The 24340-nt window shown below is 35.9% G+C and overlaps 4 protein-coding genes and 1 long non-coding RNA gene across 7 annotated transcripts; 2 read left to right on the top strand and 3 right to left on the bottom strand.

Annotated features, from left to right (window-relative positions):
* Positions 1 to 19: 19 nt before the first annotated feature.
* Positions 20 to 4095, top strand: LOC113777731. The gene is made up of 4 exons (XR_003469209.1): positions 20 to 154; positions 301 to 527; positions 1434 to 1562; positions 4008 to 4095. It is a non-coding gene; the product is annotated as an uncharacterized LOC113777731 (long non-coding RNA).
* On the bottom strand, positions 893 to 5061 carry LOC113777730 (protein CONSERVED IN THE GREEN LINEAGE AND DIATOMS 27, chloroplastic-like). The gene is made up of 7 exons (XM_027322913.1): positions 4094 to 5061; positions 3681 to 3833; positions 3196 to 3273; positions 2596 to 2691; positions 2175 to 2210; positions 1659 to 1840; positions 893 to 1526 (listed from the first exon to the last, which is right to left on the bottom strand). Exons 1-7 carry the CDS (start codon positions 4316 to 4318, stop codon positions 1364 to 1366), a joined length of 933 nt encoding a protein of 310 aa, XP_027178714.1. The 5' UTR covers positions 4319 to 5061; the 3' UTR covers positions 893 to 1363.
* Positions 5062 to 7879: 2818 nt separating this feature from the next.
* On the top strand, positions 7880 to 12015 carry LOC113778150 (probable prolyl 4-hydroxylase 9). 2 transcript variants are annotated; one of them, XM_027323440.1, is made up of 9 exons: positions 7880 to 8062; positions 8182 to 8368; positions 8509 to 8649; positions 9054 to 9211; positions 9395 to 9497; positions 9904 to 9999; positions 10599 to 10664; positions 10754 to 10873; positions 11649 to 12015. In XM_027323440.1, exons 2-9 carry the CDS (start codon positions 8228 to 8230, stop codon positions 11733 to 11735), a joined length of 912 nt encoding a protein of 303 aa, XP_027179241.1. In that variant the 5' UTR covers positions 7880 to 8062; positions 8182 to 8227; the 3' UTR covers positions 11736 to 12015. The 2 variants fall into 2 exon arrangements, with proteins under 2 accessions (XP_027179241.1, XP_027179240.1); XM_027323439.1 differs by having other exon boundaries at positions 7880 to 8368.
* A 201-nt stretch (positions 12016 to 12216) lies between these two features.
* On the bottom strand, positions 12217 to 16140 carry LOC113778149 (molybdate-anion transporter-like). Its single transcript, XM_027323437.1, has 9 exons — positions 15776 to 16140; positions 15516 to 15666; positions 15104 to 15272; positions 14634 to 14892; positions 14365 to 14453; positions 13415 to 13597; positions 13229 to 13314; positions 13043 to 13127; positions 12217 to 12943 (listed from the first exon to the last, which is right to left on the bottom strand). Exons 1-9 carry the CDS (start codon positions 15978 to 15980, stop codon positions 12809 to 12811), a joined length of 1362 nt encoding a protein of 453 aa, XP_027179238.1. The 5' UTR covers positions 15981 to 16140; the 3' UTR covers positions 12217 to 12808.
* A 341-nt stretch (positions 16141 to 16481) lies between these two features.
* Positions 16482 to 19282, bottom strand: LOC113778400 (acyl-CoA-binding domain-containing protein 3-like). Of its 2 annotated transcripts, XM_027323802.1 has the most exons (3): positions 18228 to 19282; positions 17321 to 17411; positions 16482 to 16722 (listed from the first exon to the last, which is right to left on the bottom strand). In XM_027323802.1, exons 1-3 carry the CDS (start codon positions 19109 to 19111, stop codon positions 16702 to 16704), a joined length of 996 nt encoding a protein of 331 aa, XP_027179603.1. In that variant the 5' UTR covers positions 19112 to 19282; the 3' UTR covers positions 16482 to 16701. The 2 variants fall into 2 exon arrangements, with proteins under 2 accessions (XP_027179603.1, XP_027179604.1); XM_027323803.1 differs by lacking the exon at positions 16482 to 16722 and having other exon boundaries at positions 17345 to 17464.
* Positions 19283 to 24340: the final 5058 nt, after the last annotated feature.

Genomic DNA, 24340 nt, shown 5'->3' with positions numbered 1-24340 from the left:
TTCCTTCCATCAGATTTTGGCTATTCGAACCTCGCTGTGGCATGCATGACATTGGAGGCTGGTATGTCGAAACATATGGTAGGGATAAGAAGGCACGTACTGTACCATCCCAGAGACACTGGGATGGTTTGGATTCAAATGAACTGTTTGACAAGTATGTCTGTGATTTATGAGCCTAAATTTGATGTTTTATTTACTGTAATAGCAGTTTCCATGTTATATACCATAACTAAGTTAACAGGATCCACAAAACTTGAACTATACTGTTAATGCAGTTTTTGATTATATTGTTATCTGCAGGAGACTCCATCCAGCAATGTATTTGCTTGCTCTTGCCTATAGAAGTCTAGATATTGAAGATGCAAGGAGAAGGAAGAAAACCGTGAAGGATATTATTGAAACTAAAATGTTTAGAATTCTCAGCTGGTGCAAGAAACTAGCCTAAAAAAGTTGCCTAAGGCTTTCTCAAGTTGGAACTCGGAAGTGCCCATATCCAGAATCGTCATTGCATCATGCCTGATGTTTAGGTATTTAGTAACAAAAATTCATTGGAGTTCATTGGAATTTGGGAATCAAGAACAAAATATCATGAAAAGATCTCAGTCCTTATCTTGCTAAATTGGTTTGGTAATGATGATTCCATACAGAGAATGGGGTGACTTCCATGGTTTTTCTTTATAAAGATAATGATGAAGAGGCATAAACAGAAAGGAAATATCAAAGGAAAAGATAAACTTTATGCTGCCATTGCAATCTTAGTGAACAAATAAAGTTTTTTGTCTTCATTTTTTTCTTTCTCTGCTACAGTAATCAGAATGAAAGAGATCATACGATGGAAGGAATAGAGCTTAGTGAAGAAACAGAATGAGTACTAGCTTTTGTTCAGCTACAATTCCTATCAAAGATAAATTTCATATAGAGAAAATTTCAAGTTTGGGCTGTAAGGTTATGTTGATCTTATAGATTTAACTTGTCTTGTCTTTACATAGTTGAGCAGAATTATCTTTCCTCAAATAAGAGGGTGCCCCAAATAAAAGCTGGACCTTTTGTTTTTTCTTTGGGCTACTCATTGTCATCTCATAGCACTTGATATCATGGTATAAACATATATCATTGTGTTGTGACCAACTAATCTGAGTTTTTTAGTATGTCTTCATTCCCCACTTCTGAAGATGGACACTTTTTAATGATCCCCAACCATCAGAGCAAAACAAATGCAATTGCATTTGTTTTTAATCTTTGCTATGTAAAGTTCAACCCAAAAAAAAAAACACTGGCCAAAGTTAATTCCTGCCTATGAAAGGACAATAACAGAAATATTGAGCAGTCTGAGAGTTGAACTGGTCTTCTCTTTTATATATTGTTATTTGAGTAGGTCTTCCCATTTGCAGTATTGCCCACCTGCTAATGCACGATAATACCTATCTCTGCAGTAGACTGGTCTTCCATCAGCAGCTTCTGCAGCAGCTGCTGCTAGATCATCATCATCTATGACTTCTACCGGCAACCGAAATAATTCCTCTTTCCTATGATTTTCTCGTGGAAATTTTATACAGAGGCAAGTAAGTGCATTTTTCTTCTACTCTACTGGATAATACTTTATTAAGTTTTTTGTATATTTGATTGGGAATGAGGGCTTAACTTTTGTGCTTGTTTACCTTATATTGTACTTTGTGTCAATCTTTGAAACTGAAACTTCGGTTGAGTTCTCCTTTGCTGAAAGTGTGTTCTGGATAAAATCTTCTACCGGTGTTGCAAATATAAATAAAAGTACTGCTGCAACAAGTAACACCCCTGTCCCAACTAGTGTCTGTTTCAGCAACTGGATCACTGGTTTGACCTATATGCATAAATTTTCATAAGCTACAGAAAATTAGTGTATACCTCATAGAAACTTGCTAGATGGCTTTTAAGTATGAGAAGGTAGTCTAGAGTTATAGTCCATTCACTAAATTTAAGAAAACTTTGAAATCCTTCATTTTGATCGGGGTTGGATATGTTGTTGTTACTGGAGTTATAGTCCATGCATTAAAATTAAGAAAACTTTGAAATCCTTCATTTTGATAGGGGTTGGATATGTTGTTACGAGAAGTGCTATTTGACATATATTCTACTCAAAGTGCAATCAACTTCAGAGCGATTAAAAACACACTGCTTTACCATCGATGTGCTACCTTGTAAGAGCCGAGCAGTCTATCACGAGCCAGAATCTGCAAGAATTGATGATTATATAAGCTACTGTCGTTTCTGCTCTTCTAAAAACTTTTTGTGTGGTGATAAAGCTAGGGAATGTTAATTACCCCAAACCAAAAAAAAAAGGGTGGGAATGTTTTGAGTTTGACAGGTAACTGCATATAAGTCTTACAGGGTGCTATGTAGGAATACAATGATTTAACCTTGATACGCTAAGTTTGAAATACATTTCATGTATACTTTTCGACCTTGTTTTCCAGAGTACATTCAATCATGAACAATCAGCCCATTGCAGTCTCCTATTTTTGCTCTTGGCATGCATATGAGGTTTCATTCATTGACAAAATTCTTGGGTTTGATTTTCTTCAACTAGCATTTAAACTAGATAAAATAAGAACTCACCTCTGGTGGTTTTACCCACATTTGTCCATCATACCATCCGGTTTCTTCATAAGGTATGACCGCTGATAGAAGTCTGTCGCCTACATAACTCCATCCCTGTTGCATGCATAAATGCAAAATGTGATAGCTGGCTGAATTTTGTTGAGTCAAGAAGATCAATGAGATCATTCGAGTTTAGTGATATCCAGAAGGTCTAGTTTCAGTCAATCAGGTGAACTGAGTTGACTTATACTACAAAATCCAGATACTGTCAGTTTTCATCCCAGGTTAAGTAGCTTTATTGCTCAATCCTAGCAGGGAAAGCGGATTACTTGAAGTGAGATACTTAGGGAAGACATCTTTTATCGTTAAGAGATGGGAGAGAAAAAAGCATGCCACTGGCTGGCTAATATTAGCATGTAAAATGTTAATCAGTTTCGCATTGTATTTGCACAAAACTTCTTTGCTTGAATAGGGCCTTTCTTGTTGATTAAGGAGACTCTGTTGGGCAAAAGTGTCGAGTCAGATGATATCATATTTTCAAATAGTTGTGAAAGGAAGGAACTCTGTCCTAGTTTTCTGGCCAAAAGTCAGTGTGTTATGCACTCAAATAATCCATACCAGATAAATTCTGAGGACAATTAGTGAAACAAGAAAGAGAGTTCCTGTACTAGCCGCCAAGACAAAGCGTAAAGGATCCTGCAGAATAGCATAAGTGCAAGCAAGTTAGGTTAACAGAAGAGAGCAAATGAATCATGGCAGCTTTCTTTTCCTAACTGATTTCCTGGAGCATTTCAATTTCATACTCCTGTTGCGTATACTTGATAAAGATACTATATCATTAATAGTTGAAGCTTGCACAAATATCTGAGCTATGAAAACTCTTACAAAGGTTGCTAAGTTACCATGTGTGACTTTTAATTCAGAAATTTTAACCTATTTATTTGGGAAAATTAATACCATTCCCTTTGCGAAGTGAGAAGTCAAAAGAAATCTATGTACCTTGAAACTGGAACTGGACATGGGAATTGCATGTTTTCATAATTAAATTACAGTTAGAATCATAATCTTATGCTCAGGTAAGAATTTTTTCATAATTGCCTTACCTTTGCTGGATTGAAGCTTGCAGCTGCAATTGGCACTCCTAGAACTGTAAAAGTGACTAACCAGAGACCTCCAAGACGTAGGAAGAAGGACCCTGGACCCAATTCGGCCCACGAATATAAAGTAGAATCTTTCAGTGATGAGTATTCATTCACCTGTAAGCATAAATTGCATGATATTTTCAAGATTTAACCTCAAATCTTTCTGATATTACTGGACAATGAAGATGGAATTTCCAGTCCACTGAAGTCAATGTGGCAATACATGTCTAAATAACACAAACATCATCTTGAACTCAACTTTTCAGTTTGACTGTAGTTCTTATGCAGGGTTTAACTGAAAGCTAGAAGATTACGACAATCGGAACTCAGACAGGCATTTTCTCACTGCTCAACAAGTTATGGAAAAAACTTACCGGCCTTTGTTCATAGGGCACCTCAATTTCCAGCCCGGGGTCCCAACTTTGACCAGGTAATCCATTTTTGCCACCATTTGTCTCATCTTTAAGGGCTCTGATGATTGTCCTTCCCGACAGAATTTGGTGTCTGTTATAGTGGACTATCCATGACCTGCAGCTGCTGCCAACCTTGTGTTGTCGCAGACTCGGTACGGGAGAAAAACAAATGCTTAATCTGAGCATTTATTTGCTCGACTCGAGTTCCTGTCGAGTCAGAAAGAGCCTTGCTTCTGATTAGTATCCTGTGAATTTGGAGTGGAAGTAGAGAGATGTTCCGAGGTGTATAGTTAAGAGTTATGTGCAAATCTTTGGCGACCATTCATTATTTACGTGGAGGAAGACGGTGCTAATTTGTGAATATGTTTATATAGTATGTCGCTTGATGGAGACAGGCATATCAATCCGGATGTGCCAACTTGTGCGCGACCCACTGGTTTGTTGTATAATTTGTATGCACAATTTTTCTATATTTATCTGTTAGCTTGTGCAACGGCTTAGGCTTGTCATATGGCGGCAGCGGTCGTGCACGCTGTTTCATGTTCCTTTCTCGCGTCTTCACGACCTAGGCGGGTGGGACTCGCGGAGAAGCCGACATTAAAATCGCTATCTTTGAACTAAACAGATCCTACCTCATTGCTTAAGGGCTGCTTTTCAAGGCAAAGAGTAGAAGAGTAAGAGTGGAAGAGGAGCATGAAAGCTTTTGCTTCAGATTTTGTTCAAATTGATGAATTTCAGACCAAAGAAGAAGAAAAACTATACGCTATTGTCACTTCTCATTTCTCGCACTTGAAATTTGTTAAGAAAAGTTATGATTGGCGAGGGGAAACGTAGTTGAGTGGAGCGCTCTCTGTAGATTCGAAGCTCGAAATCCATGGATTTGAGTAAAATGTTCATGATGTCCGTCGGGTTAAGGGTCAAGGTGTTTAGATTAGGTAATATTTTAACACTGAATGCTACGTATTTCGGGAATAAATAGAAAAAAAAATAGTCATTGGGTGTAAAACTTTTTGTTTCTTCTAGAGCAGTATTGGATTTTCCATCATTTACGTAATTGCTTTTGGATTGGCAGAGAGCGGAGAATAGATCACATTGGACATATTAGCACGTTTAGATTGTGAGTTTTCATAAAAAGATTTTAAAAAATATTTCAAATCACATATTAATGTCACATATATGAAATTGCTATAGTATATTTGTACGAAAGAACTCAAAAAATTGCAATTTAAATGGGCACATTCAAGAGTATTTATTATAGTGGTAAATAAAAAGAGAGATGAAGAAAAGGGATAATTTCAGAAACCTCCCTTGAGATTTCTAACAATTGCACTCGGCTCCCCTCAGATTTAAGAAATTACACTTAACTCGCTTGACATAGTAAAATATCTATAATGCCCTCCCACTAAGTAGACAATTTTAAATTTAAGACAATAAATTTACAAAACTTAAAAAAAAATCTATTTTTCTGTCTCTTGTCTATTTTCTAGCTAATATAACCTTTTTTTTATTATCTTCAGTTTTGTGGATATTAGTAAATTGAAATTACAAAATTTACAAATGAGGTAGACTATGGGTCAAACTAGAAGGAAATGAAAAGACTCACAGCGATAGAGAAATAAATAATGAAATTGATGATTGAAATAGGAAGAAGAACCAAACATGTGGAATTTGACATAGTTTGTTTATTATTAAGAAAAACTTTTATAAAATTTCAATAATTACATAATGATTTGTTTCATTGAATTAGAATTTTTTATTATAATTTTATTGTGGAGGTAGAATTTATTCTCGACTTTAGAGATATTAATATTTTTAAAACCATAGGAGAATTGTAACGGTGGTTCTAGGTTAAATTAGCTTATATTGAAAAGATATTTGAGCATTGGTATTTAATTTGGGGGTATAAAATTGGTTGTCAATGTGGTTTTGTGTTTTTTTTCATCTTAGAAAGTATTGATATTGTATATACAACTTGAGATTTTTTGGATGGTTACTTGATTTAGAACTTATGTTTCGATGGTTGTTAGAGATTTAGCTTGTTGATTTATACAAAATGTAGAAGAAAATGATTGAATATACTATTTTTCTTTCTTAGTTTTGTACAAAAGGGCAATTTAAGATTTTTGAAAGAAAATCTAAATTCTTGGACCTACATTGTTACTAAACAGTAAAAGTAGGGGAGATATGTGTAATTTTTAAAAACTGAGGGGAGCTCTTTGTAATTGTGAGAAACCTCAGGGGAGGTTTGTGAAATTATCCCTTAAGAAAAAGCCTCCGCCGGGTGGGATAATGAGTGGTGATTGGTTGGTTGATAGAAAGCAATGCGTGGGATCATCCATCACATTCACCATTCATTCGTTCATTCAGATTCGGTCAGTCATTCACGCTGAGTAATGGGACTCCACGTGAGGTTGCACCTGAACTGTACGGTGGCCAAAAAAATCCACCATTCCCGCCTCAAGTGAGCCTTAGCCCCCGGTTGTGGTCTTTTGGTCTTTTCATTTTCCGCCATTGCCAGTTGTGATTTATTTGTGTGTGGTGCTGGGAAGGGGAGTTTAAATTCAACTACGAAAAAATCCGCTCCGTTTGGATTAGCTGTTTTTTGAGATATTTTTAAAAAATTTTATTGTAACAGTATATATGAAAAATTTGTACTGTAAAAATTTGTTGAAATATTTAAAATATTATATGAATTAGATGTTTTTTGAGTTATTGTGTATTACTGTAGCATTGCACTTGAAAAACATGTTTTTGAAAAAATGATCAACCCAAATAGTTTCATACTAAAGATTTTCTTTCATTAAAAAAAATAAGGGTCTATTTAATGAGTGTATATTTTTTTTTGGGAAAGGATAGAAGATCTAATAAGTGTGCTCGACTACTCATTTAGGTGTTAGCTTTTTGAAGATTTCAAATTAATTAAGTGTATATAAATAATGAAAGTTAATAATTATTAATGTGCATATAATTGGAGTGAAATTTAAATGCATAACTTACTAAATGGACTATTTGTCGGACCAGTTAAAAAAGAATTCGAAAAATAAATGCTAGAAATCGATGAACATGAAGACAGGAATGCTGTGAATCGATTGATTTTTTATTATAAATAAGCAATATATATAGTACTACTAATTTATTAGGAATATACTGTTGCAGTGCTACTTTCACTGACCCCGGGGTTTTATTTGGGGGCGTTTTTGGTGTGGGGGCGGCGGCCGGGAGGAGGAGGAGTCGAATGGAAAGCTAACGTCGTACATAGAGCTGTTAATCGAGCCGAGTCGAGCCGAGTATTTGGCTGTCGAGCTCGACTCGAGTTTAATTCGAGCCGAGCTCGACTCGAGCTCGTTAGGAAAACGAGCTTTAAAATGTGTTCGAACTCGGCTCGTTAAATGTACATGTGGCTCGAGTTCGAGCTCGAGCTCGACTCGTTTATCACAAACGAGTCGAGCTTCACGAGCTCGAGCTCGAGCTCGTGCAAATTAACCTTAATAAAAAATTATAATTTATAATTTTTATAATTTTGATTTCTAAAATGACAAATATGCCCTTCATTAACGAGCTCTAACGAGCTACTCGAGTATCAAACGAGCCGAGCTTATTCGGCTCGTTAACTAAACGAGCATGTTTCGAGCTCGAGCTCGACTCGTTAACCAAAATTAACGAGCCGAGATCGAGTCTTAATGAGCCGAGCTCTAACGAGCTTTCGAGGTACTCGATTGACTTAACAGTTCTAGTCGTACACGTACTACTGTGCTAAGTTTGGTAACAAAAAATAAATTCGCGAAATTACTAAAAATAAAAGAAGAAGAGAATTCCCGCCGTGTAAACAAAGAAGTCACATCCTCCACTCCAGTGCTGCACCCGCTCGCTCACTCACACCTTGAATTTTCAAGTTCCTTGTCGATTTCTTTCCCTTCAAAGTCTCATCTGGTCCATCCTCATCTCTGTTTCAACTCAAATTTCTTTTCTTATTTATCATTATCTTTTTCTTTTGCCTTTCTATTTGATCAAAATTTTTGAAGGAAGCCTCTGAATTCTGTCCAATCCAGCTATAAGAGAAGATCGATACTTGATCGGTCAATTCGAATTTTGGTGATGAAGAACAGTAGGGGAGGTAAAACTGTAGGGAGCAGCGGCGGAGGAACTTGGCGGAGCCTAGGGCTACCTTTAGTCTTCCTCTTGTGCCTATTTTTCTTCCTTGCCGGCTTCTTCGGTTCTACTCTTTTCTCTCAACCGGTTCTCTCTCTATATTTGCTTAAAATTATAGTTATAGTTTTTTTTTTTTGCTGTTAGTGATGATATATGGTATACGTGATGCGTCTCTCTCTTTCTATGGTCGATTTCGTAGTGGCGATTGATTGATGAATTTATTGCAGGATGAGTGGAGTGCACAGTCTCGGCTTAGGCCAAGGGTGCTGGAGGCGATGGGTGACCAATTGGAGGAGGAAAACAGAGGCTTCGATCCATTGCCCCATGGCCACTCTGGCGAGGGCTCTCTAACTTCCATTCCCTTTCAGGTACCCAAAAATCCGCTGCATCTTCTTATATCCTCCGTATCTTGTGTTTTTGCAAGTTCTGTTTGCCAAAAATGATCTTACGGAGAGACGGAGAGGGAGGTAGTAAAAATTTGTATTTCATTTCTTCCATTGATTGAAACAGAGAATTTTTAATTGGTCTGATATAGGTTTCTTATGCAAATAATTCACACCATGAACTTCTCCTTGATGGATTGTTGAAGCCCAGAAATTGACAAGTCTAGGATTGCATCTGTTTAATTTTGACCTTTTTACTTCTATACCTGTAAATGAGGAGTTGATCCTTTGCTTTGACAGATCAATCTTGTCTTCAATTTTGTACCTGGCTCAGCGATTGGAGCCCTTTTTTGTTTTTATTATATTTATTATTAAAATTTTCATGCTAGGTGTTAAGCTGGAATCCACGAGCATTGTACTTCCCCAACTTTGCAACTGCAGAACAATGTCAAACTATAGTTACTAGGGCAAAGGCTGATCTCCAGCCATCTACCTTAGCTCTTCGTGATGGAGAAACTGAAGAAAGTACCAAGGGAATCAGGACAAGGTAAATAGTAAGTTTGTTAAAATGCAAATTCACTGATAAATTTGATCTCCGTGCTAGCTTTTCCTTTCTCCTTTTCAGTATCATTTATGAGTTTGAAAAGTAGTGAACTTTGTTGTCTTCTCTTAGGCAACAGCGGGCAAATATACGGAAACTGATAACATCTTGTGGTTTTTTGTGAATTAGTTCTGGAATGTTTATAAGTGCATCTGAAGACAAAACAGGGACTTTGGCCCTCATTGAGGAAAAAATCGCTAAGGTGACAATGATCCCAAGGAGTCATGGAGAGGTAATTTTTAACTTGAGATGTTTCCTTCTTTCTCTACCCCCTCCCCTAAGCCACGTGCAAGCAGTTTTGACATTTGAGCCCAGTAAATGATTTTTTTAAAAATCAAATCTGTAGTTTTTATCAGCCTTACAGAGGTCTTATTCCGTTTTATGGCAGACAATTGCCAAAGTGTTTAGATCTTTGAAATGCAATTCAAAGACGTGCATTTAGATCTTTGAAAGCCAAAAGTGTTTTTTGGCTATATTCAAATCTTTAAATGACTAAGCATATGATTTGACCCATTTTCAGTCTCAATATTTTCTTGCTTAATGTTGTCTGATTATCTTCTCTGTTGAATTAGTTGACCTTTGATTTCAGGTCAATTCTAAAACTGTGTGAGTAATGCAAGGATGTAAAAATGTTTCAGGCATTTAATGTCTTGCGGTACGAGATAGGTCAAAGATACCATTCTCATTATGATGCATTCAATTCTGCTGAATATGGTCCACAGAAGAGCCAAAGGGTACGAAAACAATATATTTTCAATCAATCTTCTTTCCAGTTTGAACTCTGTTTCTCATGCAAGCAGAATTTTAATTATTATTGAGGCCTCGGGCAAGTGGGCATTTTGGACTCGGGAGTAGCTCGAAAGAATAATATGTTTGCCTCCTAAATCCTGCTGCATCAGCACTCCCATGCTCACCCACACCCCGGAGAAAAGACCAACCCTTTGACTTCTGAATCAAAGCAAAATAGATACAAACTGCAATTAAATTAGTTCAGTTTGGTGCAACTCTAATAATCTTGTGCATAACTATGCAGTATGAAGTTGCAGAACCATCGAGAGAATATTTTACAATGCATAGTCCGTCTCCGTCTAATCAAACTCTATTTTATAATTTATGGAACACATGCCTGCAGCTACTTTCCAGTTTCCACCTGATGTCCTATAGAATTGCTTCCTTTGTCAGGACTGTTGCTTTCTTCACCTTTCTGTGTCTCCACATTCAAATAAAAATTGCTTAGAGAGTTCTTCATCTCTATGTTCTACTTGCTCTTTCAATCCTTTTGCGAATTCTTGATCAGGCTCTTAATGGTATATCCCTTATTTAATTTTCTCAGGTTGCTTCTTTTTTGCTGTATTTATCTGATGTTGAGGAAGGTGGGGAAACCATGTTCCCTTTTGAGGTAAGTTCAAGCCCACGGTGATTTCCCTTCTCTTGCCTGCTTCTTTCCTTGTATCTCAGTCTGCAGTATATGAATGCTTTAATTTGCAGAATGGGGTGAACATGGATGCTAGTTATGATTATCGAAACTGCATAGGTTTGAAAGTGAAACCACACCGAGGGGATGGACTGCTGTTTTACTCACTTTTCCCAAATGGTACAATTGATCCTGTAAGTTCTTCTGGATGTCACTAGCTTACCTAAATTGCTAATTTTTTCACGGGTGGGGATAGTTGAGTTTGAGTCTTTCCTTCAAATCCATTGTGCAATGATGTGAAAATTGGTTTTTTGACTGGAAACGATCAAACTAGTATAATTAAACATTCAATGGAGTCTATTTACTTTATTTCCTTTATCATGACAAAACAGATTTTGTCTGTACGTTTTTACAATGAACATTATTGTTAAGCGATGGCAACTACAGGGAAAACGCATATGGATATATGCATTTGCTGCAATGCCTCCAAACTAGTACTATCTACCTGGTGCCTAAGACCCAATGGGTTCTTGTATTTAGAGAAATGCTGTTTAAAGCATACAAAATCTGTGTTTTTAAATCCTTTAGCAGAAGAAAATAGTAATTGTTTTAGATTACTATATATGCTTATGGAGCGCGTTAGCGCATTAGCGACATAGTAGATGAAATAAATAAATAGGTGTATCTGGAAAACAGGAGACTACTCTTTGATCCATAAATCCTGGTTTAAAGCTGCGTTAAAAAGGCAGCTAGTAGCTTGCGGCACCATGAGTCCCTTGTATTATCAAAAATGTGATGTTGCACCACAATATAAAAGTTGATGTCTTCAATAAAATGGCCGCTTGTTTCCCTCATTCCGGCTTCCATTCAGTTGCATGTATCATGCTCATAAGAGACAAGATAGTTCTTGTTCTCATATTTATTTGTTTCATGAGTTGTAATTTGTATTTTGTCTCCCCATTTTCCCAGGCCTCACTTCATGGGAGCTGTCCCGTAATTCGAGGGGAAAAGTGGGTGGCCACAAAATGGATCAGGGATCAAGAACAGGATGATTAGGCGTTTGTAACTGTGTTTCAAAAAGTTATTACTGTCGAGGAATGTCAAGCAAGTTTTGCAGTAAATATACCCATATTCTTTGTTTTCTAATTTAAGAAGAGATACAAAATCCTTTTTCTGCTCTCCTTATATTGCGGTGAGATGGGCATGGATCTACTGATTGTCAGAGCGCACCCTGTTTACAGCATCTTGTACATCACGAGCTGGAAACCTTTTTACACTAGCTGATATTGAACTTCGACAAAAACAAGACGCTGGGATGAGCGAATTTATATCATCATCTATGGACCCCTGCGAATCACACTATTATGCCGACTGCATGCTCTCCTACATATTCATCACATGATAGCGCCTGTTAGCAATAACTGTTGTGTATTTTTTGCAATGTCAATGGTTCAAGGTTGGAGTTGCTTCTCAGGGGAAAAAAATGAAGCTCGGAAATTACTCAATGGATTCTTGGTACGGTCACTCGGATATCCCCTTGAACAAATAAATAGTAGGTCGCTCGGCATTCTTCCCAAACATTATATTGCATGAGTTAGCTTACATCTAAAATATGGCTACACTCATTTCCTCCAGTACAAAACGTAAACAGCGAACTTCCAACAAAATGAAACCTCTCTCCCCTTTTTGGAACTTTACAGCTTTCTATAAGACGAATAACCAAAAGCAGGATTACAACCGGAACATCATCTCTCTCGCGAAAGTGGTTGGGCACTGGAAGATTCATGGCACCTTCTTGCGGATTTCGCTTGATTTTCTAGATCATGCATATCTTGAGAACCATCACCGAATAATAAAACGCGGAGCTAATCAAAGCATGCTTCGTTTTGATTCTAATGCACCAGCCCTTTACTCTACCCAGTGGAAGGAATTCAAATTGGAATTCACAAAGCTCAATATCAAGCCCACAAATAATCTCCTATTGTGTTCTTTGGACTTTCACTCATTCCTTCATTTTTCAGTCATTCAGCAGGCAAGTAATCGAGAAGGGTCTAATTTCCATCTGTTTAAGAATGACTGATGATGCAGGACTGCTCAAATAAGTGATCTGGCAAGAATGTGCATATACATCACAACTTGTGCCAATTTTGGTAGAGTTGCTTCCCTGGCCGCTTTAACATATACATGCAGCCAGCAGCTGAGAATAGACCAAAAGCAGCAAATGCAATAATCGTTGAATTTGCAACAGTGCGATAATAACCTCTCTGCAGGATTACCAAGCAAAAATGGACCTTTCAATCATGAGAACTAAGAATAAAAACAAATAATATTTGGCCTGGGAAAAATAATATTACAGGACCTACTTGCACCAGAAATAACAAGAACACCATGTTAGCAGGAGCTTGAGATAGAGTTATCATTCCTCCACGAAGTTCATTTGGTACATACCTGTGAAAGCCATAAAAATAAAAAGTTAATGTAAAATCATTGCTCTGATGCAAGACAGATAGACACTGTCATATATTAATCATAATAGAACACAAAGTTACATGCTTCTCAATCTGGCAAGTGATGGCAAAACAACACCAACGCAAGCATGAAACAAGAAGAACAGTACTAGGAGAACACCAACGTCCTGAAAAAGAATAAACAAAAAGCAATGTGCATTTAGCAGCAAGCTTTGTATATGTATAACATTTACTTCTTCAGACAGTCAAGTTTTAAAAGGAACATACCTGATAATCATAAGCTACAACAGATAAAAGGAGGCCCATGACAGGAAGCACGTATATTAAACATTCCTCTATCCTAAGTGATATCGTTCCATTATACAACCAGGGAACTGCAGTGCTTCCTAGCATTCTTGCCCCCATCAAACAAGGATATATTAATCCTAATTGTACCTCTCTGCCATCAGCCTTCAATGTGAAAAATTAAAAATTCAACACTAATCAAAAGCTAATTGCAAGAGGGATGAAAAAGAAAGTGAAAGAAAAGATACAAACAGGTTAGATCGTAATAACAATCAACTTTATAAGCCATAAGGTAATCATGTTTTAGGTTAAAAAGCAAAACTCCCACTAAACTATTTTTTTTCCCCAGAAAAAGATCTAAACTGGTCCAAATGCTATAGTTGTCAAACTTAAGTTTTTCAACCATGAAACAAATCACGTAAGTTTTGAAAACACAAACTGTGACCATTCATGGAAAAATTGTGATTCATCTATAACATCTTTGAACAACAAATCCGATCACTTGATTACTTTAATATGTTAATTAAAGACTTAAATATAAAATGCCGCATCAACCTTAGAATGAAAAGCTTTCTCCAAAATTGATCTCGCCCAATTTTGAGAGGTCAGGAAGAATTGGAGCTTTTTGCTGTAGTGGTAAATGGCAATCTATCAACAACTAGAACTTACAGCATCTAATGATTAAGCTATCATTCTCAAGAAACTTGGAAGAGAAAGTAAAGAACTCATCCAAAGCTTCCATATTAGAAGATCGCCACAGTTTCAACAATATGACATATTACTATGCTGCATATAATTCATCTCAAACAGAAGGAAAATTAAATTAACTAAAGTATAATTACCAGATATACTTGGTACTATGTATGTCAGAAAGTTGGGGAAAGATAAGAAGAAATTAGGTTTCTTTGTACAAAATTGCAACAGTAGCTTACCACAATTGTTGGAGCCCAGAGAACCCAGAAAACTGCAATAGAGAGGTGTACACAAACTTGTGACCATGATAGCAACCATACCCTTTTATCTAGCAAGAAAGGAAATTCGTCATTGACAAGAAGATATTTGATGAATAACAGACCACCGTATGTGCATGGGCGTCACTTCATTGTTCTCAAGTATTCAATCTCAACAAATAATTTGAACTATCTTAAGCAAAACAATTTCAATATATCCATGGCCCTATGTAACTATCAGCACAATTTACCTGAAAAGATATGTGTCTGGAACGAAATCCAATAGTCACTACAACTGGCTGTTCGTGGATTTTCCTTGAATCCCCGAGCAACATGAAGGATACATATAATTGCTAGAACCACAGCTGCATTGTAAGGAGAAAGTATGGATTTATCCCTGTTGCCTCCAATCAACCAATTCCCAAGGAACTGGCTGCAGATGAATGATGCAGATTCAATAAAAGTCATTAACCAAAACATGTCGTTTAACGTATCTTGCCTCTGGCCCAGCTGCAGAGTGTGAGTAAGTGTAATCATTAGTTGAGTAGCAGCAGACACAGAATCTATCAGAAAAAATGCAGTCCTCACTCCTCATGCAATAGGATGGGTAAACTCGACAATGTTCAATAATACAACCTTTAGACTACAGGACACCAAATTAACGAGCAGAGGTGGCATTCATGCGATTAGAAAAGTTGTAAACAAGACTTGGAAGACGAACCTTATCATGCTCGAAGACCATCCATGCCTCAAAACTGAAGGAAAATATAGAAGAGGCAAGAGAAAGACAGAAGCTTGTGAAGCATAAGCTTGGATGTGTGAGGAAGCTTTTGAATATAGAAACAAGGAGATGCAGGGTGTAAAATAGCAAGCAAACGTTCCTTGGACCCCTGCATAAACACAGTCATTGAGAGTAATCACATCAATGTGGAGCAAAATGCCGCACCAGAAAGTATAACCGTAATTGGGCCAATAAGCAGTTTGATGACTGATTAATAAACATGATGATTTTCCTCAAAAACCAAAAATAAGCAAACTTGCAGAAGTTTTAAGCATCCCCCACCACCCCATATAACAATCTAAGAAAAGAAGAGCACCAAACAAATTCAGGCAGTGCAAGAGAGCAGGCTTACATCAAATCAGAAAGCACGCCTAAGAAAGTACCGATACAGAGTGAGGCAGCGCATCCCGCGCACACATACGGCAGCGTTTGCTCCTTACTAACTCCTCCGTAATAGTGTTCCCATTCGTACTCCCCGAACACCGTCCCCAAGCCCTCCATCACTAGTTTATCATTCAAAAAATAAACCAGTAATAACAGTCAGTCGGATTAAGCAATGAAACGAGAATTGGAGACTCGGAAGAAAAAAGGTAAAGGTGAGCGATGGATCACCGGAGGAGAGTGAAAAAAGGAGAAGGAAACTTCTTTGGAAACGGAAGAAAGCTGATGAGGATTGGGCGTGATCGAAGACTGTAGTGGGTGCCGCTCTGCCGGAGTAATGAGGGCAGAAATAGATGGAAGCGAAGCATGATATTAGCGTGAATAGGTAGAGCGCTTTATTGGGTTCCCAAACCTCGCTCTCCTCCACCACTCCCATTTTTGTTATTTTACGGTTGCCGTCTCAAAGACGAGTCTTAGGCCGACGAGACGAGAGTACTTCTGCTAGTAGTAGGAATTTGTCGACGGAGTAATTGTTTTAGCAGAGGTCACCGGCGGTCCGGCGGGATGTTAATTAATTAATTTAGCATAAAATTGCAAGCAGACAATCCCAGATCTGAATGAAATTCGGATCGGATGCTTTCAAGTGAGTTTGGGACGTTGGGCCAAGGCCCAATTTAATCACTAACTAACTTGGATGAAAACATTTTTGAGGGTCTTTTGGATTTTGTGGTCGTAGTTCCTTAGAAGCACAAATTAATACAGAATCTCACGAGTTCCACAGCTGTAAAACGACATGGTACATTACTTTGACATGCCAGATTCATTCATTCATTCGTAAATGCAAAGAAGTCATAAGAAAAGGGCGGAGAGTTTTTAAGGATGTTAAAAAGTGTTGTTTCTGGTGAAAAATACTAGCAGCACAAATGATTTGCATTTAATAATATGTAAAGCTAGCAAATGAATTAGTGAATACTACTACTGTTACTACCATAAAAGGTATAGTAATAATCAAATCATGATGGATAAGGCGGAATCAGTTTTTGATTTACAAACACATGCAGTTCTCCCTAAAATCCTCTGTTGAAATCAAGATTGGAGTAAAAGTACTAGAAACTGCAGCCCTCCGCGTGATCAGCTACAGGCATCAGAAAGGCCTCTCACTTTTTTATGATTTTGTCCTGGGATTCAAAGCAAAAAACCTTCATCAGGCTCACAAAAATGCACAAAATACAAGGGGCCCAAAAAGAAAAACGGAGTAAAATTAGCTAGCTCTAGTCCAACTACTTCCTCGAGCACGCCAGGAAGTCATTGTCAGGCAAACAAGAAGTTGCTATTCTCAGTTTCTCAGCATTATGTAGCCTATAAGAAATGTATTGTCACATCAGTTTCAGTTACGCAGCCTGTGTAGAATTATGTCACAGATGTTGAACAGAGAAATCAGGCCCCTGATAGATTTGCTTCTATTGAGTGACGGTTACTCTCGATTAAAATTTTGTCCTTTCGCGTCGTAGCTTGTAAGTAAGTGGAATAGTTAATCAAGTTCTTTTGACCAGCATTTGCTCAATCAAATCGATGCAGTTTCTGGACTGACTTCCATTTTTAGCACCGAATTAATTCAACAATTTGGAAGCTGTCCCCTTTTGAAAAGCTAGTTTATTTCCATCAAAGGCAACAAGATCGCTAAATTTAACAAACCCGTGATCTATCCTGTCACTGAGATTAAAGCACATGTAAATGGACATCAGAAAGGCAATCATTTGGAGAGATCTCAGTTACCTCCCATTCAGGTATGCTTGCTGACAGAAGGGCCATATACCGTTCCATTGCCATTTCTGAGCTCATGTCACCCAGCTTTTGCCAAGCATTCCTACCATACCAAAATGAATCCACCGTAGTTCAGTTCAAAAACGGCTACTGGTCCTATTCCAAAATAAAAACCTTACAAGTTGTCAAACATGAATAACATCAGAAAGGCGTACAAGAAGTCTAAGCCGATTTTAGTTAAGTTAAAGAAGACGGAGTCGGACAAACGAACGTGCTACTAATTTTCACGTGATTCTTCATGCTGCCCTATCAATAGTCAATACGAACACTGATACGTGCAATTCAATTTAGAAACAGCGCAACCAAAACTGTGAAAAAGAAGAGAAAGAAGCTGAACAGGAAGTCGTAAAAGCAATATAAGACTCTCGGATTCCATGATCAGTTGAACGGAACTAGTTAACATTCAAGCAAAACAGTGCTGGAAAAACAGGGAATCAGAATAGAATGCAAGGCGGGTATGTCTCATGTCAAATAATGGCAACTCATACTACTTGTTTAAGAGGTTTGGAAGATGGGGTATGTCTCATGTCAAATGGTGGCAACTCATACTGCTGGGCTTCCACTTCAGTGTTAAATAACTGCAACTGTTTGTTAATGCTTCCTACACAATAATGCGTCCAGACAAAGCCACGTTCTAGTTCTGTTAATTTTGAAAACATTAGCATTCTACTAGACATGCAGCATTCCGTCCTAGGTGCTTTCTCCCCAGTCCCTTCAGGCGTGTTTATCTTTCATCGTCCAAATTCTTCTAAGAGAGTCAACAAAAGATAACCCGACAATATACGAGACTAGAAATTTGTTAATAATTCCTTGAAACAAATAGCTGATGTAAAAGATCATAAGGTAAGGTTAATACTACCTCTTAGCACGAGCCGAAACCTTCAATGCCATTGGCTGTGGCCCGTGGCAAGTTCCTTCCATGGCAACCCTGTGAAGCCCGTAAAGCTGCATCCTTGTATTGCCATCAATACGATCAGCATTGCCCTTGGAACCAACAAAAGCCACTGCTGCATCAAAATGCTTCTCCAGCTCACTTCTCTCTATCCCTTCCCAATCATCAAACAGCCCCTCTTCTGATTCTTCCACCCCCACCTGATCATTAGATTCATTGCCCTCACTCCTCTCAGTGCTCTGTGCTGCATCCCTCTCTGTTTCTTGACTATGTTTATTCTCCAAAACCTCACAAATTTCCTCATCCTTGCCCTCCCTCACCTCAAATTCTTCCCTTAAACTCAGTGCCACATAAGCTTCTTCAACTAGGCTTTGTAGTTCTTCTTCAGTTTCCTGGGGCATTGGCCTCGATTCAGAACATTCATCAACTTCTTCTTTTTCTTTAATATCCTCACCGCCACCGACACCGACACTATCTTTTTCTTCCCTCGCCTCTTGTACTAGTACGTTTTCGACAACTCCACCAAGAGCTTCATCGTTGGTGTTATTATCTTTCTTTTCTTGTTTCAGCTCGTTCCCTTCACCATCAACACTGTGAACTTCTCCCGACATCACTGCTTGAAACCCAGAATTCCCAAGATTTCTTTCTTGTCTAATATCAAAAACCCCAGGATATTTTTCGCCAACATGCTCCAAAAACCCAGCTTTATAAATAAAAACATCGTTTCTTGAATTGCACGTAACATTGGTGATATCTTCAGCAGAACTCGAACGAAGCTTAGACAGAATAAAATAAACAACCATCGTGAGGGATGCAGAAAAAGCCAAGTCCTGAAAAAACCCAGCCACCATCCTGTGTAAGTGTGACAGAGGGAAAAAAAAACCAGAGGAGAATTGTGGCGATTACAAGCCGGAAATTTGATGCAACAAAAATACTGGGAGGGGGGGTTAGGATTTGGCAGAGGCAGAAGAAGAGCACTAGAGTATATTCTACTCAAAATTGAAATTGTTGCCGTGGGTGGGTCCACAGTGTTGGCGAGGCTTCACAAACACAAAAGCTGCTTGTCCGAAAACGATCCTCTTTGCCTATTATTATATTATTTAAAGCGGTTTAGAGTACGGAAAACACGAAAGTGCGGTACCTAGAAACACCACTTTCCTATTTTATCCATGTATTGAGTAAATCCATCCATTTACTATGATTTGCCATTAGCAGTCTTGTCTTTTCTTCTTTTGACACCTGTATCTTACCGTGGATTTTGTTTTCCCCTTTTCTTCTCTTCTTGTTGATGTTTCTTGGCGAAGTTGGTCTTGTCTTTCCGCCGCTTTCCTTGCTTGGAATTTTGCTTCTTCACCTTTTCATTCATGATTTTTAGATTTTTTTTCTTATCAAGACACAATTCAATCCAAGGGACTTCTCCTCTTACACTCCAAATAGAAACTCAAACCAGTGTAGACAATTGCATGGATCTATATTGTTGTATTTTGCAATAGTATATAGTGCATTTAAGGCTTTTTTTTCAAGGCAAAGTGCATTTAAGAATTGAAACTCAAAATTTTTGTTGTTTCAATCATTAAACCGTCGCGTTAACAATTATCAATGAAACATGTGATGAAAGCTATTGTATACCAATTTTGATCATGCCTATAGAATTATATACATGTTTAATCCACCCCCTGTGCCCCACACTCCTCAATAGACGACTAGAGTTGTGATTATGAAGAATATATCTTTAGGAAAAATATAATTTTGGTCCCAAAGTTTGGCTCAAGAGTAGGGATGGCAACGGGGCGGGCACCCGTCCCGCGGGGGTTACCCGCCCCGCAACCCGTTTGAAAAAATATATATATGTACATAATTATATATATAATGATATTATCAATTATACTACTAATTATACATATCTATTAATAAAAATTATTAATTATTTATACTAAATTTATTAATACATTTATGTTAAATTCCTAACTACACTTAATACAATAACACTTTTTTCTAAAAAAACACAATAATAATTTAGTGATTGTATTTGTATCAAAAGTAAAAACTTGATTATTTTAGTTATATTTGTTTTATCATATTAGATTGTATTCAAATAACCTTTATTTAATTATTTTTATGAGTTTCAATTGTGAAGTTACAATGAATAATAATTTGGTGATGTGTTAATATTTTAGTACTTGATTATTTGCTCAAATTTAATTATAATGAAATTATATAATAAAATTTTTTAACCCCACGGGTGCCCGCGAGGAAAGCGGGGCGGGGGGAATTAAAATGCAACAGGGCAGGGGTTGGGGGAGGTGTTCCCCGCCCCATTGCCACCCCTACTCGAGAGCTATTTCAATTTCGAAGTTTGCGTGAGGCAAATCTAGTCCTTAATATTTCTAATTTGAAGCAAGTTTAGGATCATTGAATGATTTTATTCAATTATCATAGAGATGGAGTCACATAAGACCACGTGACCCTTGCTAGAAATTATGGCCTTATATTTTCTTTTAAAGGATAAGGGGAAAAGAAATGAGATCTATATTGAGACTAATTTTGGTATGTCATAATGTACATCTTTGTGTTTTTAGTAACTTCACTTTTTTAAAGTTAAACACGTGTGGTTATGTAAGTAATTAATTTTTAGTATCACAATTTTTTTATTTTTTGTTTTAGACAAGGATCACGTGATTATGATGACCATTTTAATATGTGGGAAGGAAATAACCTTGTGAATTGCCCTAAATATGCTTCAAATCTGAAATATTAGAGACCAAAATTACCTTGGCCTAAACTTTAGCAACTAAGATTGCTGATATGTCAAACTTTGGATATTAAAATTGTACTTTTTTCTATATATCTTTTTGGATTTATTCTCTTACATCTCTGTCTGTTTTTATATATTGGCAGTGTAGTAGTAGTTATGCATGCATGTCACACATATGTATCATTTACATTTCAAATTTAAATTTATATTATGTAATAATAATAAAAATATGTTAGTGTAAAAAAAAAAATACACTAACAATGTATAAAAAAATTTACTCTAAAATGAAAGTGATTGTTAGGCCCTCAAGAACAAAAGCCATGCATCCTTTTGTCCCCCGAATTATTTTAGCACTCATAAGCATATGGATGCAATAATTGTCGGGATAATTTTAAAAACCTCCCTTGAAGTTTTTGATAATTTCGCTTGACTCCTCCTCAGGTTTAAAAAATTACACTTACCTTCCTTAGCACGATAAAATGCCTATAATGCCATCCATTTGGTAGACAATTTTAAATTTAAGGCAATAATTTATAAAATCCAAAAAAATCTATTTTTCTATCTCTTTTCTATTTTCGCTCCTCTCTTTTCTAGTTAATATAACCTATTTTTATTACCTTTAGTTTTGTGGATATCAGCAAATTGAAATTACAAAATCAACAGAGAAAGCAAATTATGTGTCAAACTAGAAAGACATGAAAAGACACGCAGTAAAAGAAAAATAAATTATGAAATTGATGATTGAAATAGGAAAAAAAAACTAAAGATATGGAATTTGTCATATTTTATTTGCTGTCAAGAAATTTTTTTATAAAATGTCAATAATTACATAAGAATTTCTTTCATTGGATTAGAAATTTGTTATTATGATTTTATTGTAGAGGTATAATTTGTTCTTTACTTTTGAGATATTAATATTTTTAAGATCATAAAAGAGTTGTAATGGTGGTTATAGGTCAGATTATATTGTATTGAAAAGTATTTGAGCATTAATATTTAATTTTTGAGTATAAAATTGGTTGTCAATGGGGTTTTTGTATGTGTGTGTGTGTGTTTTTTTTACATGGCAAATATTAATAATGTATATGTAATTTGGGATCTTTTGGACGATTATTTGGTTTAGAACTTATGGTTGGATGGTTGTTAAGAATTAGACTCGTTGATTTGTACAAAGTATGGAAGAAAATGATTAAGTATACTATATTTTTCTTTTTTAATTTTGTACAAAAGGGTAATTTAGGATTTTTGTGAGAAAATCTATATTGTTACTAAATAGTAAAAATAGGAGAGGTGTATGTAATTTTTAAAACTTAAGGGTAGCTCTCTGTAATTGTTAGGAAGTTTGTGAAATTATCCCATAATTATTTGTCATACGTCCACGTGTAATTCATTATTAGTTAGTAACTAGTAGCGCGTGAACTTAGAAAAATTATTTAAAGAATTAATCTTTTATATTTTGATTCATGAGCGTGAAATAATAAGATATATATATATATAATTTCTACCTATTATATAAGAAAAAAGCCAAGTTACTATAGCACCCCATCTTTTTGACACATGTATTGCACATATTTTTGACAAGTGGATTCTTGGTCATTTTAGCTAAACTTTTCATTTCCTTTTTTGATTCAATTGGGCCAAAATAATTAAAATATTTTTTCTCTGAGCCAAGTTACTATAGCATCCCATCTTTTTTACACATGTATTGCACATATTTTTGACAAGTGGATTCTTGGTCATTTTAGCTAAACTTTTCCTTGGGCCAAAATAATTAAAATATTTTTTCTCTGAGCCAAGTTACTATAGCACCCCATCTTTTTTACACATGTATTGCACATATTTTTGACAAGTGGATTCTTGGTCATTTTAGCTAAACTTTTCCTTCCCTTTTTTGATTCAATTGGGCCAAAATAATTAAAATATTTTTTCTCCTTCAGAAAATCAACTGTGTCGCTTCTTCTTCTTCTTGCGGCAAGTGCTGTTATTTTTTATTTTTTAAAACTAATCTAACTAAAATTGTTGCCATGTTCTTTTTTTTTCGTCGAGATGATTAGCTACTTAACAAAGAGAAGTTTTTATTATTTTTTTATCCCATTTTACATTTTCTTTTCTTCCTTTTTTTTCTTCATGTCTAATCTCTCATATTTGCTCTATTCTTCGATCATAATGTTATAGTCAACTGGCATTTGTTTGTTAAATTTATAGGATGATGCTATTATTTGGTATTTTTCATGGATAAAAGGTGAAATATTAAAATATGTAAAAAGATCTTAGAATTCATTTTATACCAATGATCATTTTCTATGAAGAATAGAACAATAATTCTTTCTTTTCTTTTCTACTCCCATGATTTGATTTCTTACTTCACATTGTTTTTCTTTTTCTTTTTCTTTTGGTTACATTTTGTAATTATCTACAATTTTGTGTATTTTTTAAAGAGAAAAGATATATCATGTGATGCTTTCACCAAGATAAATCTAGTTAGGCATTCTTCTACCTCTGTGTTCAATAAGATTTTGTATATATTTAAACTAACGTTAATTTTTGTTTGTTTTTTAATTATTCAGGTTCTGTAGTATCAATTGGGTTGGCATATAAAAATTGTAGTTGGTGGTAAAAGTCACAATTAAAAATTGTTAGAAAATTAAATTTTGATTAGGAAGATGTTTTTGCAATAAAAAAATGGTTCAATTCTAATTTGTATATGTAGATCTGGAAACGTAGCAATTCATATTTTTTATCTAACCTTGCTATTTATATTTTGGAGCTGCAGGATAATGTTGTCACCTTTAAACGGGATTTAAATAAATAAAGAAAGAAAAATGTGAAACTTTAGAGTAAGTTATATTGATGTTGAAGATTGTGACATGTCTTAGTGGCTTTCTAAACTTTTTCTCATTATTAAAATACTAGAAGCATTATGACTGCTTTTGATTTAGTTACAACTAAGACTATGCTGCTAATTAATACAGCAATGCACTTGTAGTGTATTGATTTTCTCTCTTTTGTGGGTATTATCATAATAATAGTTCAAAAATATTTATTCAAATCACAATAAATAGGGGTATTAACTTCATAGATGGAATTTCTCTTCACAACAAATTTTGAGGGAAATTTTATTTATACTCCATATTTTATTAATTGTATTCCTACAATAAATAAAAACTATATGATAAAAATAATAGTGAAAATGTGATTAACAAAAATGAGAGTTCAAATAACATTTGTTAATTTTAATTGTTTTGAGGCCCAATTTTCTTCTATATTTCTATTGATTTATCATGTGCCAAAATAATTTGATGTTATGTGTTTGACTAAATTTCTA

This window comes from Coffea eugenioides, chromosome 7 (genome assembly GCF_003713205.1).
Source record: "Coffea eugenioides isolate CCC68of chromosome 7, Ceug_1.0, whole genome shotgun sequence".
NCBI lineage: Eukaryota > Viridiplantae > Streptophyta > Magnoliopsida > Gentianales > Rubiaceae > Coffea > Coffea eugenioides.
The sequence above is the reverse complement of the archived record's forward strand: the minus strand, read 5'-3'. Positions and strand labels throughout refer to the sequence as shown.